Raw genomic sequence first — 15,019 nt, 5'->3', positions numbered from 1 at the left:
TCATACCATTAAAAAATATTAGAATAAAAGGAGATGAGAAAAAACACAGAGGTTACAAGCCTAATTTTTTTTTTAATTACAAATTAACTATCCTTTATCTAAAATGCTTGGGACCAAAAGTGTTTGGGATCTCAGATTTTTTTTTCAGGTTTTGGAATATTTGCATCTCCTGTACATAGTGAGGTATCTTGTGGATGGGACCTAAGTCTAAATATGAAACTCATTTGTATTATATATACCTGATATGTATAGCCTGAAGGTAATTTCATACAATATTTTTAATAATTTTGTGCGTGAAACAATGTTTTGACTGCAACTCCATCACATGAGGTCAGAAGTGGAATTTTCCACTTGTGGTGTCATGTTGGCCCTCAAAAAGTTGTGAATTTTGGAGCATTTAGGATTTGGGATTTTCAGATTAGGGGTGTTCAACCTGTATTAGATCCAACAGATAAAGATCTCTATCAAATTGCTATGAAAGTTTATGAACTTAAACCTTAATTTCTGTTCTTACCTCAGCACGAGGCCAAGATAGCCCTGCAGAGAGGGAGCTGGAGGATTGACAGGCCAACCTTACTCTCCCTCTCCCTCTCTCCTGTCTCCTGCCAGCACCATCCATTGGCCAAATTCAATAAGAAACCAGACAGCAGGAGAGACCATCGATATAGACAGTGCCGGTCCACCTCCTGGGGCAGAGGGCAGGGTGCAGAAGGTGGCAGGTGAAGTTGAAGGAACTACAGGAAAGATCCAGCCAAGGGCCTTCGGACGACCACTTCCCACCCTGTCTCCATGTGGTCCTGTGGTCTATCCAAACCTAATTACCTATAGCTTCCGAATCCTCTCACCTCTACTCCTTTATGCACACTATGGCCCATACCTGGGAACCTCCCACTCCTCTGCCTGGCAAAGTCTTGCCTATGGTTCAACAATAATGGTTTGGGGCTGCTCAGAACATCTTTCTACCAGCCTCCTTCTTTCAGTAGCAAGCCCCACTCCCTTAGGAGTGGGCAATGACCAAACTTTAGCTGATTCATTCAGTTACTCAACAAACATTTACTGAGTACTTACTATGTACCATACATACTATTCTAGGTCCTCCTAATACAGTGCTAGTACCATACTAGTGCCACGTTCAGTCGCTGGCTGGGAGAAAGCCTGGCCCCAGCACAAACAGGTGCAGCCAGGAGGGTAGCAGCTGGGGTCTCGGGCCACTGTGCTCAACAGCAGGAGTTCTAAGCAGCACAGAAGGGCTACCATGCACTGTGTTTGAAACAATACTGTCTTTGGAATGACTCTTTTCTGTGAATCCAAACAGGCAGGCCCTATGAAATTATGCCAGCTATCAGCTGAATAGCCGCAGTAGATGACAAGTACTCTATTTCCACCACCACCTTATTTTTCTCCCAAGCGCTTAACTTTTCATTCCTACTAGTCAAGATAAAATTCACTCAGGGAACTCAATCAATGACAAACTTTTATTGAGAAAATAGAAGTCTATTCTTTCATTTTTGACTATTTCCAAAGAATCAACCCATCCTGGGCAGCCCACACGGTGGCTGTTCAAAGGTACTGAAAACAGAGGCATTTGGTCACCATTATCCAGCAAGAAACTCCTCACGGAGTTAGGCTCCAAGTCCTTTGTGCTGCTCTTGGTCATTCAGCGACTGTAATTTTGATCCAGAAGGCGTCCAAGGTGAGCAAGGGCTGAGCCACGCTTAACTCATACCCAGGTGAAACAACTTCCGCAGAAAGGCTGGTCCTCCCCAGTAACCCCTGGAAAAAATAACACGGAAAAGACATTTGCAACAAAAGAGATGGGGTGACTTCAGGCAGCAGGATGTTGAAGGGGGACACAGAGCATGCTTATCTGCACATAAAGCAAGATTTGTCTAGTGAGGTAGAAAGACCCCATGACTGACAAGGGAAAAAACTGCATCGAGTCCTAGTTTTGACTTGTGTGTGAGCCTGGACATGCTGATGCAATTTAGCAACCCTGTATGCAGCCTCTACTACATGCAAACTGCTGCTATTCCTCCTGCTTTCTTTGCTCATAAATTAAGTATAGGTCAGGATTTCTCAACCTCAGCCCTACTGACATCTTGGACCATATAATTCTTTGTGGTGGGGGTTGACCTGTGCATCTTAGGATTTTAGCAGTATCCCTGGCCTCAGCTCCCCAGATGCCAGTAGCACCTCTCCAGTTATGACAACCAAAAAAGGTCTCCGGATACTACCAAACATCCCCTGCAGGGCAAAATCACCCTTGGTTGAGAACCACTGGTGTAGATAGCCTGACTTATCTATCTCACATGGGTTTGGAAAGATCAAATGAGATAATCACTTTTTGGAACACGGAAGAGGAATTATTAATTTTTATTATTCTGTTTACTTATTGAATGCCTACTATATACCTGTCTCTATATGCATTATCTTATTAATCTCCATTTTGTGAGATCAGAAATGTTATTTTCATTTTGCAGCTAAGAAACTTAGACACAGAGAGTTTAACAACTTTCCCTAAAGACACACAGCCAGTAAATGGCAAAAGCATGACTGAACACAGGTCTAAACGCAAAAGTCTATGCCAGGGGTCCTCAAACTTTTTAAACAGGGGGCCAGTTCACTGTCCCTCAGACCGTTGGAAGGCCGGACTATAGTTAAAAAAAAAAAAACTACGAACAAATTCCTATGCACACTGCACAGAAACTCAGACTTGTTGGGGGAGGAGGGGAAACGGCATTTATTGAAACCTTAAAATCTGTACCCCCATAATATGACAAAATAAAAAAATATTAAAAAAAAAAAAAACGGGCAAAAACACCTGCATGTGGCCCGAGGGCCATAGCTTGAGGACGCCTGGTCTATGCTCTTAATCACTGTTTTATTTTTCCTATGACATAATAAAAACAAAAGTAAAGTAGCAGATGAGAAAATATTTGACATGTGAAAGTGACTGACGAGTGGTATTATTTATCCAGCAGCAGCAGCAGAAGGCAGAAGACTCAGTCACTGCCAGTAATGAAGAGCAGAGGCTGAGTCCCCCACATGGGGCAGTAGACGTGCCGCAGGTCTCTCTCCTCACCAGGAACCAAGCGGTGCGCTTACCTCAGCATCATGTTCCAGTACAGGAAAGGCATCAGGTCAGCTTTCATGAGGTACATGGAAAGTCGCTCTTTGCTCTGATCAAAGGGGAAGGTTTCCAGCGGCTGAGCGTTGTAGTCAAACTCCGCAAGAATCACACGGTTGTAGCCGGTCACCAGTGGACACGACGTGTAGCCATCATACTAAAAATAGAAATGAGCCTGAGTAGGAAAGTAGACTTCTTTTTTTTCATGGTATTATATAGACACTATAGAAATTATTATTTTCTCTGAGTGGCTGTAATTTTTTTTCTTTTTTTGAATAGTCTAATTTTTATACTATGAAATATAAATTATATAACAAAAAATAGTATTAAAGGCAAAAACTGTGGAGCCCATATTAGAGAAGCTAACTAAGAAAGTAGCAAAATTGTGGGAAAATACTGCTTTCATGCAGAATGGAAGATGATAATTGAGACAGTGATTCTTACAAGGTATACAAACCTTCTTCTTTGGTGTTTGATTCTTCATAATCAGAGAAATTGTTCTATCAAGTATCCCTGACTGGGCAGCTATAAGAGAAATGGAAAAGTCAGAAAAATAGTCTCCATGAAAACAAATTTGCAAACAACTTGAATATAAATAAGTTAAAAAGATTCCATTTCCCATCCCTCTAAACTATGAATAGAGCACAACCTTCTTCCACTTAAAGTTCTGACTACCAGATGGGGGTCTTTGATTCATCAAAGGCCCACATAGATGTCTCCATGGGTTTAAAACTAAAGAGCCAGCTGTCTCCAGCAGGGCTGTAGAGATGGTCCAACCCCACCCCCACTGCCCCTCCTCCTGGGGTCAGCTTGGTCTACATACCCAATGTCCCTTGGCCATCAGGACATCCCTGTGTCCCTGTTCACAGACAGCCTGGATTGGTAGCCCCAGGCATAGCCAATTAGGCAAAACACTGGGCTTTCCTCTCTACTGGACTGCCTTGGCTAAGGCTAGACCAGATCAATATATATATGTCTCCCTCTTTCTCTCTCCTCCCCTCCCAACACACACACACACACACACACATACACACACATATACACACACATACACACACACACACAGTTAGCCCTCAGTATCCATGGGCTCTGCATCCATGGATTTAGTCAACCAACCATAGATCAAAAATACTCAAAAAAATAATTGCATCTGTACTGAACATGTACAAACTTTTTTTCTTATCATTATTCCCTAAACAATATAGTATAACTCTTTACATAATATTTACATTGTATTATGTATTATAAGTAATCTAGAGATGATTTAAAGTATATGGAGGATGTGCACAGGTTATATATAAATACTATGCCATTTTATCAGGGATTTGAACATCCACAAATTTTGGCATCTGCCAGGGGGTCTTGGAACCAACCTCCCATGAATACTGAGAGACAACTGTAGTTTTGGTTTTTGATGGCAAGAGTAGGGAGACTGTCTTTTTTTATTACGAAAATGTTTAAACTCCATTGTTCTTGTTTCATCCATTCCATCACACAGGGAGTATTTCTAGAACAGACATCATACCAATTCACCCCTAAATCTTTCTGTGTGTATCTCTGATGGACGGAGAATTTTAATACAAACACAATGCATTTTACACCTCAAAATACCAGCAATAATTCTTTAATAACTTCTAGTCCCAGTTTATATTCAATTTTGAATAATTAAGATTGCCCTTTTAAAGATACAAGCAGTTTGTATCTCTAGAGGTAGAACACAGGACTTACTTTTGAGACAAGATGGGTTACCTTTAAATTATAAAATGTTCATTACAGTGGTTATTTTGTAATCTATCAAATCAGGAGTTAACAAATATTTCTGTAAAGAAAAAATTTAGGCCTTGCAAACCAAAAGGCAAAATCAAAGATATTATATAACAAGAGAAAAACAAATTTCCACAGAAAATATTCTTGATAAAATCCAAAATGGAATAACAACTTTTTGTAATATAGCTCTGCTAATAAGAGGATGGAATTCTTTTTCTTAGAATGAGAAAAGAGTTAATATTCCTTATCATCAAAATCCCTTGTAAATGTTCACCTGTAGAAACCATTCTTAGCCAGCTGTATAAAACCAGGCAGTGGTTGCATTTGGCCCACAAGCTGTAGTTTGCTGGCACCCACATTAAAAAGCAATGAGGTTTTTTCTAGAATAAGAGGGTTCAAAAGACTGAGGGGTAAACGACTCTGCTTAAAAATATTACACGGCTATCTTTATTGTGGGCAAAGCAACATCTCTAAAGATCATGTTTCCCTTTTGGAAAACGTTGTTCTTCTTTGAAGACCATAACAGAGTTTGGAATGTGCTGAGAACACCCGAGGCCGCCCCTGCAGCACAGCATCAAGCCTGGTGGAAAAGGAGAGAAGGTGTCTGGTGGGTCCAGCACGGAGGTCCAGCCAGTGGACCCAGGAAGCAGTCACGGTCAATGCCCAGGTTAAAGTGTGCATGTGTGCAGACATACAAGAGCTCTGTTTTTTTCCTTTATTACAGTCCCCTTCTGTCACTCCCAAGCCTTCATTTAGCTTTTACTAAATGCCACATTTAATAATCTTGGCTGTGCTGTGAGTAATTAAAGGAGAGTTCTCAGGCAGAGAGAAGCAAAGGAAGAGGCATGAGCCTCAGGAATAGGGCAGGACAGGTTCTCACTCACCACCATAGTACAGTGGCATGGACAGGCTGAATAGCAAGAAACCCCAAGCACGGACGTGTGGAACAAGTATCCCATTGCCTCGGGACACTCAGAGGCTTTGGGGAGGGGAATGGAAGAAGAAATACAGATCTATTGCATTTCTGGGGAATGCATCTACTGGGGAAAGCTACAACTATTGTTATTTAGACACCGATAAGAAGAGCAAAAGGACTTTCACACGTGTGAAATAACACACAAAGAAAAGCATTCACTACTATGTTTGAAATAAAAACAGGTTGGAAGCAACCCAAATATAAATTAAGGGTGGACTTGTTGAATAAGTTCTGGAGCAACTGTACAACAGAACACAGACTGTAAAAAAACAGAAGTGAAAACCACTGGACGCCCCCACTCCGGGGTTGGGTGAATACAGAAGCCAAGCAGATGGAAGGCAGGACTGGGGGCGAGACTTTTCACACTTTTATTTAATCATATTTAATATTATCTATTTGAAACACCGAATTAAACGTCTGTTTGAAGTAGGCTAAAAGCTGGGTAATCTGGGCCTCGCCCAATAAATTCAGGCTTACGTTAAGTGGATGTAATAAAATTACAAATAGAAAAGGTGCTTTTACAATAGGAAAAAAAAAAATCAGTGGATATCCCTTAAACCAGTGATGAACTCTAGCTTCACCAAAACAAAGCAAACAAACAATATGGCAGGTTCCTAAGGTGCCGCGGAGGGAGGAACGTACAACCTGAATCTAACCATAAGAAAGCAACTGGAAACTTCTAAACTGTGGGATATTCTATAAAAGTAACTGGCCTAGACTCTTCAAACAGGCCAGTGTCATGAAAGTGAACAAACATCAGAAATCTAGATTAAAGGAGACCAAAGAGAGATGACAACTTAAGCAGTGTGGGGACCTTAAGAGGCAAGTAGAATTAAGGGGAGGGAAGAGCTACAAAGGACAGTTTTAGGAAAACTAGAGAAATTCTAGCTTTGGAAAAATCTAGAACTGGACTGTATACAAGATGATTTTAACATACGACATTAAATTTCTCGGGCATGATAACAGTCTTATAGATATGGAGGTAAATGTCTTTTCTCTTAGGAGACGCAGGTTGACGTATTTAAGGTTAAATATCATGATGTCTAAACTCACCTCCAAATGACTCAGCAAAAAATATACTTGGAGTGAAGAAGCAAATTGCAGAAAATATTAATAATTGGTTAATACCTAAAGGGTATATGAGTATCTATTGTACTTTCAAATTTTTCATAGGTTTGAGATTTTTGAAATAAAAAGTTAGAAGGAAATTACTACTAATAAAAAAAGACATTCAGTAGTTTTCCTAGAAAGTCTTTCCTAAGGTTGAAATAGTCAGCAAAGGTAACACATCATGTTCCACAGGTGTCTAATTCACACAGAACATACCATACCCAGCAGAAGGGAGGCCTGTGTTTTATATCATCCAGAGAAGATAGTTCCTGTCTGTGGAAGACAGAATCTAAAAGGCAATTCTCCCCATCACTGCTGGTGCAGAACATCCAGGTGAAGAATTTAGTTTTCCAGGCTGAGGCCTTAATCGTGTTACCAATCAGGGCACGCTCCGCTGTATTTGTCTTCACAGAACAATTTTCTGGTCTGCAAGCTTTCACTGACTTGCATGTGTTTTCTGGGAAAACAAATGCTTCCCCAGCTTTATGGCGTTTCAGACGGAAGAAAAACAGCCAAGCTGTCTGGCATCAGGGGTAAGGAATACCAGGGATGCCAGTACGGCAGTATGAGAAGTAACAGAATTCCGGAGAGCTGTAAAAGTGATGCCCTCTCTCTGATGCCTCTTCTGAAAATGACCCGTCCGACCTAGAAAAGGCAGATCAGATCATGCTACTCTGGGGAAAAGCCCTCAAAAAGTATGGAATACTTTCTTCTTTTTTTTTTTTTTTTTTTTTTTTTTTTGAGACAGAGTCTCGCTTTGTTGTCCAGGCTAGAGTGAGTGCCGTGGCATCAGCCTAGCTCACAGCAACCTCAAACTCCTGGGCACGAGTGATCCTTCTGCTTCAGCCTCCTGAGTAGCTGGGACTACAGGCATGCGCCACCATGCCCGGCTAATTTTTTATATATATATATCAGTTGGCCAATTAATTTCTTTCTATTTATAGTAGAGACGGGGTCTCGCTCTTGCTCAGGCTGGTTTTGAACTCCTGACCTCAAGCAATCCGCCGGCCTCGGCCTCCCAGAGAGCTAGGATTATAGGCGTGAGCCACCGCGCCCGGCCGAATACTTTCTTCTTTATACAACACTAGGTCCACTGACAACTTGCTGTGGTCTCAGCGTGGTCAAAGTCATTTTCAGGCCACAAAAGTTTCTTCATTCGTAATAGAATGCTGTTGATGCCAAACTTTTGTTTTTGTTACGATGCCGCCTCATCATTTTGAGAGAACGAGAGAAACAGAGCTGGTTGTCTTACCTGCCGCAGCAGCGGTCTTTGAGGTAGGAAGGTTGGTGCAGTCCCCAATCCCAAACACATTAGGGTACCTCTTGTGCTGCAGGGTTTCTTTATCCACATCCACCCAGCCACCAGCATCCGCCACGGGACTGGTCTTGAGGACATCTGGTGAACTCATTGGTGGTGTGACATGAAGCATTTCATACTACACAAAAGGAAAACATCCATGGTTGCATATTTTTTCAATATTTCTACAGCCCGCAAGCTCTCCCCTTCCCTCTTCTTTACTCCACACACTGTACCATGGCTCCTTGAGCATTATACATCAATCCACCCCCACTCCAAGATCTTAATGTTCTTATGGAGGATGGTGGTAAACTAAATAACCATTCTTTCAGTGATCTTGCCATACAGGGGCCATGTGATCCCTGTGGTGGTAGGCCTAGTGAAATCGGAGATAGTGGGGTAAGGCTCACTAATATTCTGAAAGAATCTCCTGATGTGTCTATTAAATACTAAAATAAGGGGGTGGTGTATTTCGGTTGCTGTCTCCCTGACCCTACACTGTCAACTTGTAAAGTCTGGTACTTCACTTATATTCTATAAGGAGATGCTCAGTGTCCCTGAAACTTGTAAAGGCTGTTAGGAACCAGTAAGTGAGCATTCATCCCCAAACATGGGTCAACTCTCAAAACACATAAAAGAAACTGTCAAAACACCAATTTAAGGGGGAAAGGCGGAGTGATAAGTATGCTAGCTAGTACTTTGGAAAAGGAGAGAGGAGTCTGATTCAGTACTGGATTTACTGAGCAGAAAAGAGGTGAGGTGGATTTTTTTTTCTATTTTCTTTTCCAAAAACACCATATCGAAGTTACCTGGGTAATAGTGCACTGACCCATCCTAATCACTTATGAGGGTTCATTTACTTTTTTGTTTGTTTATATAATATTGTTCTACTTTTTGTCGTTCATTCTTTTTATTCTTTTTGGTTTTAATGAAAATCCATCTCACAACTTCAATTTGCTAGTGGGTCCACCGGAGGACACATTGATTCTAATGTTCATATAACATTTCACTACGGTAAAAACTTTAGCATTTCAAGACCATTTCAACTTGGTGATAGTCAATAGCCCCTTGTTTCCATAAGGAGGTCCATGCCCTCACCTGGGCTCAGCAATCACTGATGGCAATGGGAATTAGGAAATGACTTGTATTTATTGTAACTCTCAGTCAGTTATGAGCTTAATTAACCTTAAGGAAGGAGCACTGCAAATGGTTGGTGCTCCTCTATGGGATAATCTTGGGAGGCCCAATGGGGACATGGGTCTCTGAGGCCAGGACTCTTAGAGAATGCTGAGACCGAACGCATGCCTGCAGGATGATGAAGGAAATGGTCAACAACCATTATCCACCAAAGTATTTTTGCAGTCAACAGGGACCTTTTTCTTGAACTGAGGTCAAAACCTTATAAGAGTCATCTCTATCTGATAGAGTTAATGTACACAATTGAATTTCACAAGTACACATGAATTCCACACATCTTTTCCAGAGGGAACATTAAATATTTTCACATAATCATTATAAAGGCATAGCATTTTAATTGAGCTAACATCTTATACAAAAGAAATATTAATGCTAGGGTCTGCTTTATGGATTTATTAAAAATTAACACTGGCACTTAGTTGTAGCTTGTTCTTTATTATTTATTTCTATAAATGACATATGATAAATAACTTGGTTATCCTTCATTAACATAAATAATTCATGAAGAGTAGTGATTTTCCAAACTTTGGTGTTTATAAGTAGCATTTGGGAGACGTGTAGAAAATGCAGGTTCCTGGGCCCACCACCCCAAGATCTAGTAGCTCTGGGTGAAGCACAGACATCTGTACCTTAACAAAATCTGCTATTAATAGTAATTCTGACACATGAAACTTGTGCATCACATTCTTAGAAGCTCTGGCTTGAAGGAACAACTTCTAATTTACTTTGAAACATAGAACACTATTACTTAGACAAGTCACTTCACCTCTAGGGTCCTTGATTAGCTTGTCCATAAATATTGCAGTAGACTAGATAATCTCCAGTTTCTTCTAGCTCTAGGACTCTATGGTATTAAACAAGTTTAGATTTTTAAAAACGTAGGAGACTTGGATCAGTTCACTATATAAGCTCTCTATGAAGGATCCAAGATGATAGACTTTGGGGTACATTTAATTCTTCATAGCAGTTGTTCCCAACCCTAGTTAAACATTAGAGTCATTAGGGAATTTGTGAAACTCTCTATCCTTGGTTTACACCCCAGACTAACCAAAACCCCTGAGGGTGAGACCCAACAGGAGCACATTTTAAAAGCTCCCCAGGTGATTCCAATGTGCAGCCAAGCTTGAGAGCCACTGCTTCAAATCCTTCTGGTAGATTTTTTGAAATTCAGATTTTAAGAGTGGAATTGAAAGAGTATCTGACTTGAAACCCTATAATTTAAAGGGGACACATATCGTCTTTCTTTACACACCCTTCAGAAGAAAAATAACCGTTCATTTATCCACATCCTACCTAAAACCTCAACTACCCAGAGCACAGCTGAGAAACCAAGTAAATAAAACCCAAATAACAAAGTTAAATTCACACATTCTCACACTTTGCTCATAAGAGCATGCATTGGGCCCTCATTCACAGCCCATTCGCTTTTGCTTTACACAAAAGTTAGCAAGTTTGGCTCTCTCATTTTCCAACCAATAAAAAATAAGGAGCAGCAATTTAAGAGAGCTGAAACTGGAGGGACCTTCCAAAGTCACTTGCCTCTGCCTGACGGCCAGGAGAAAGGAAAACTGAACAACTACAAAAAGGACACACATAAAACAAAGAACAAAGTAATTAGAGACCCTTTTGTAAAGTGGCAACCAGCCCTATACAACCCAGTAAGCTCTGAGCATATAAATATATAGGAGCTATTCAAAATGATGAACCTGAGCTGGAGCAGGTAGATACTAGATGAGCCTGGGACATCCTGTGACACCAGAAAGGAAGGAAATGCTCGAGCACATCATGGGCATGTCACAGGGGCACAGAAGCCAGCTGGGAGGGTCACCTACTGACCAAATCCAGGACAATTTGAGCACCAAAAATTGAACAGTAATGAATGATAAGCCATTGGGGAAAAAATAGGAACTCATGCACTCATGCCAATAATTAATTAAAAGAAAAAAAAAAGGCTCTTGCTAACAGAATGCCAAGAGCCTACTGGTAAATGTGGAAGGAATGCTAGAGTTGGGAAATCATCATTTTGCAACCACCATAGTAAAGATTAGATTAGGCAAGAATCATCAACAGATTCTAACTCTAGGGGAGACTTTAATGAGTTGACTGTTTGCGTGGTCTTAAAGTGTCTCCCCACAAACTTATTAGTAGCAAGGGAGAAAAATAATAGTAATTATTTGGTGGAAAAATGGGACCATATCTTGACTGGCTATCAAAATTAACATCATCGGCCGGGCGCTGTGGCTCACGCCTGTAATCCTAGCTCTTGGGAGGCCGAGGAGGGCGGATTGCTCAAGGTCAGGAGTTCAAAACCAGCCTGAGCAAGAGCGAGACCCGGTCTCTACTATAAATAGAAAGAAATTAATTGGCCAACTGATATATATATATAAAAAATTAGCCAGGCATGGTGGCGCATGCCTGTAGTCCCAGCTACTCGGGAGGCTGAGGCAGGAGGATCGCTTGAGCCCAGGAGTTTGAGGTTGCTGTGAGCTAGGCTGACGCCACGGCACTCACTCTAGCCTGGACAACAAAGTGAGACTCTGTCTCAAAAAAAAAAAAAAAAAAAAAAAATTAACATCATCGATTAAGGGCGGATGAACATTGTGCGCTTGCAAATGTGATGCCTTAGAAGGACACTACATTGCTCAGGCAATGTTCCAGTCTAAAAAGCAGAGCCTCAAACTAATCACAAGAAAACACAGATAAGTCCAAAATAAGAAATACTCTACTAGGAAAAAAAAATAAGGTGGCAGGAGGAGGGCTCTACTATTCCAAAATGTAAGTGTCATAGAAGACAAAGACAGGCTGTGGAAATGTCCCAGATTAAAGGAGACTAAAGTGATATTACAATTAAATGCGATTGGTGACTGTAGACTGAGTCCTGTGCTACAGTCTACAGTCATGTACTAAAGGATAAAATGTTGTTGGGCCAATCAACACAATTGGAATACAAATAGAAGATTAAAATACTGTATCTGTCCTAAATTTACTAGGTTGGTAACTGTTCTAGGGTTATGTAAAAGAATACCCCTATCTTAGGAAATTTACACTAAAGTATTAATATTTAGGGGTAAAGGGACCTGATGTATAATGTACGTAACTTACCTTTGGTAAAATTAGAAAGAGAGACATAGAGACAGAGACACAGAAAGATCAAATGATAAAGCTGAAGTAAATGGGGTAAACCCCTATAAGTGAACCTAGGTAAAGGCTATATTCAATTTTCTTTGTGCTATTTTTATTTTTGCAACTTCTCCAAGTTTGAGATAATTTCCAAATAAAAGTTCTTAAAAAAATATGACCCTGAGTCATCAGTAACATTTTAAAGGATATTCACTATATTCCATTTTTAAAAGGATAGGTAGGTGTAATACTTTTTAGAAAGAGTTGAGCTAAGAGGTTTAACATTTGAAGTTTTGATGTTTAGAAGACTAATCTTTAGTTCACGTCAAAATTCCTTTTTATGGAAGCCTTCATTTTTTGAAAAAATGCCAAATTAATAAAATGTAGCTGTGAATGCTTTCTCATTGCTAACTGCTCTTGCCAAGTTGATGTAGCGGCCAGGCATCCTCAAACTACGGCCCGTGGCCACATATGGGTGTTTTTGCCCATTTGTTTTTTTACTTCAAAATAAGATATATGCAGTGTGCATAGGAATTTGTTCATAGTTTTTTTTTTTTTTGGAGACAGAGTCTCACTTTGTTGTCCAGGCTAGAGTGAGTGCCGTGGCGTCAGCCTAGCTCACAGCAACCTCAAACTCCTGGGCTTGAGTGATCCTTCTGCCTCAGCCTCCCAAGTAGCTGGGACTACAGGCATGCGCCACCATGCCCGGCTATTTTTTATATATATATCAGTTGGCCAATTAATTTCTTTCTATTTATAGTAGAGACGGGGTCTCGCTCTTGCTCAGGCTGGTTTTGAACTCCTGACCTTGAGCAATCCGCCCGCCTCGGCCTCCCAAGAGCTAGGATTACACATAGTTTTTTTTATAACTATAGCCTGGCCTTCCAATGGTCTGAGGGACAGGGAACTGGCCCTCTGTTTAAAAAGTTTGAGGACCCCTGATGTAGTCAAATATTCTTCCATGCCTGCTTCTCCGCATCCCTTTCAGACATACTTCCATCGTGTTCTTAATCCTCACCATGCCTCCACGAAAGTACGATTCCCAAGGCACAAAAGGAGAAACTAAGACACATAAAGGACACACCCCACAACAACAGCTAGGTCTTTCCAAGGATAGCAGCTTAGCCAAATCCTTCCAGAAGGATTAAGTGCTTCCTTTGATGCACAGGGGAAAGATGTTTAGAGACAGCCTCTTGCACAGGTGAAAGACATCCGGGTCATTCTTAACTACCCTCAGGTTTGCTTCCTGCGCACGAGCAGGCCTGTTTCTCACATGCCACAAACTGAGACAGTCGCCAGATCCTGCACTTGAGAAAGCCCTCCCTTAGCTCTAGGCAGGAACTGAACTTGTGGAATAGTTTCGGCTCCTTCAAATGACTTGGTGCCAGGAAAAGTGGAGTCAAAACAATGGGACAAAAATTCACTTGGCACCAGTACATAAGCCCTTCTCACCTCCCACTGACAATGCCTCTTACGGCTTTCTTTTCCTTGCCCATTTTTGTCCACCTTTCTGCCCATCACTTCTCCAGGATGCTCATTTTAACCCGTTTCCCCAGCACGCGATTAAGGTTGACAGGAACCATGGTGTTACCACATCCATGGTGCGGTCTAGCAGACAATGCCAACAGCTTGACCTTGCCACTCACTGAAATCACGTGGGTCTCTCCAGGTTTATCCAGGTTCTCAAAAACAGCCTCTTGTTTGTCAGCGCGGACTTCGATGAGGTTTTGCTTGTAGTTAACGGTGATGTTCCTCTCCTTAATGATCTCCTGTAGGGCATCCGCGTACTTCTTAACCCCAAAAATTCCTCCAAGGGAAGTGTTGAAAATGATATTGGCCTTGGATCGCTTCCCCACCTAACAAACAGGAAAGAAGAAAAACAACCAACACTAAACATTACTTTTTTTTTGTTTTTTTGTTTTTTGTGTGTTTTTTTTTTTTTTTTGAGACAGAGTCTCACTTTGTTGTCCAGGCTAGAGTGAGTGCCGTGGCGTCAGCCTAGCTCACAGCAACCTCAAACTCCTGGGCTCAAGCAATCCTCCTGCCTCAGCCTCCCGAGTAGCTGGGACTACAGGCATGTGCCACCATGCCCGGCTAATTTTATATATATATCAGTTGGCCAATTAATTTCTTTCTATTTATAGTAGAGACGGGGTCTCGCTCTTGCTCAGGCTGGTTTTGAACTCCTGACCTTGAGCAATCCGCCCGCCTCGGCCTCCCAGAGAGCTAGGATTACAGGCGTGAGCCACCTCGCCCGGCCTTTTTTGTTTTTAACCTAGACAAGAATTAAAATCCTCAGAAGAGATCTCGCCAGCTTTTCCCATCACTATACCCGGTGGGGATGACAGGTGGACCAGTTCACTGCCTCTTCCTTACTTTCTGCCCAGGACACAGAAACCAAATGAACACAGCTGGAGGTCAAGGT

At 41.4% G+C, this 15,019-nt stretch overlaps 1 protein-coding gene across 2 annotated transcripts in view; it reads right to left on the bottom strand.

The window, feature by feature from the left end:
• Window positions 1-1,457: 1,457 nt before the first annotated feature.
• Window positions 1,458-15,019, bottom strand: part of SQOR (sulfide quinone oxidoreductase) — a 39,683-nt gene continuing 26,121 nt past the window's right edge. For both annotated transcript variants that reach the window (XM_012766722.3, XM_012766723.3), the window contains exons 6-10: window positions 14,241-14,450; window positions 8,233-8,416; window positions 3,585-3,652; window positions 3,106-3,284; window positions 1,458-1,773 (exon numbers count right to left, since the gene is read on the bottom strand). In XM_012766722.3, the coding sequence (XP_012622176.1) occupies window positions 1,716-1,773; window positions 3,106-3,284; window positions 3,585-3,652; window positions 8,233-8,416; window positions 14,241-14,450 (699 nt within the window). In that variant the 3' untranslated portion in view covers window positions 1,458-1,715. The remainder of the gene's footprint in view (window positions 1,774-3,105; window positions 3,285-3,584; window positions 3,653-8,232; window positions 8,417-14,240; window positions 14,451-15,019) is intronic.

This window comes from Microcebus murinus, chromosome 6, assembly GCF_040939455.1.
Source record: "Microcebus murinus isolate Inina chromosome 6, M.murinus_Inina_mat1.0, whole genome shotgun sequence".
In the NCBI taxonomy this organism is placed as follows: domain Eukaryota; kingdom Metazoa; phylum Chordata; class Mammalia; order Primates; family Cheirogaleidae; genus Microcebus; species Microcebus murinus.
The sequence above is the reverse complement of the archived record's forward strand: the minus strand, read 5'-3'. Positions and strand labels throughout refer to the sequence as shown.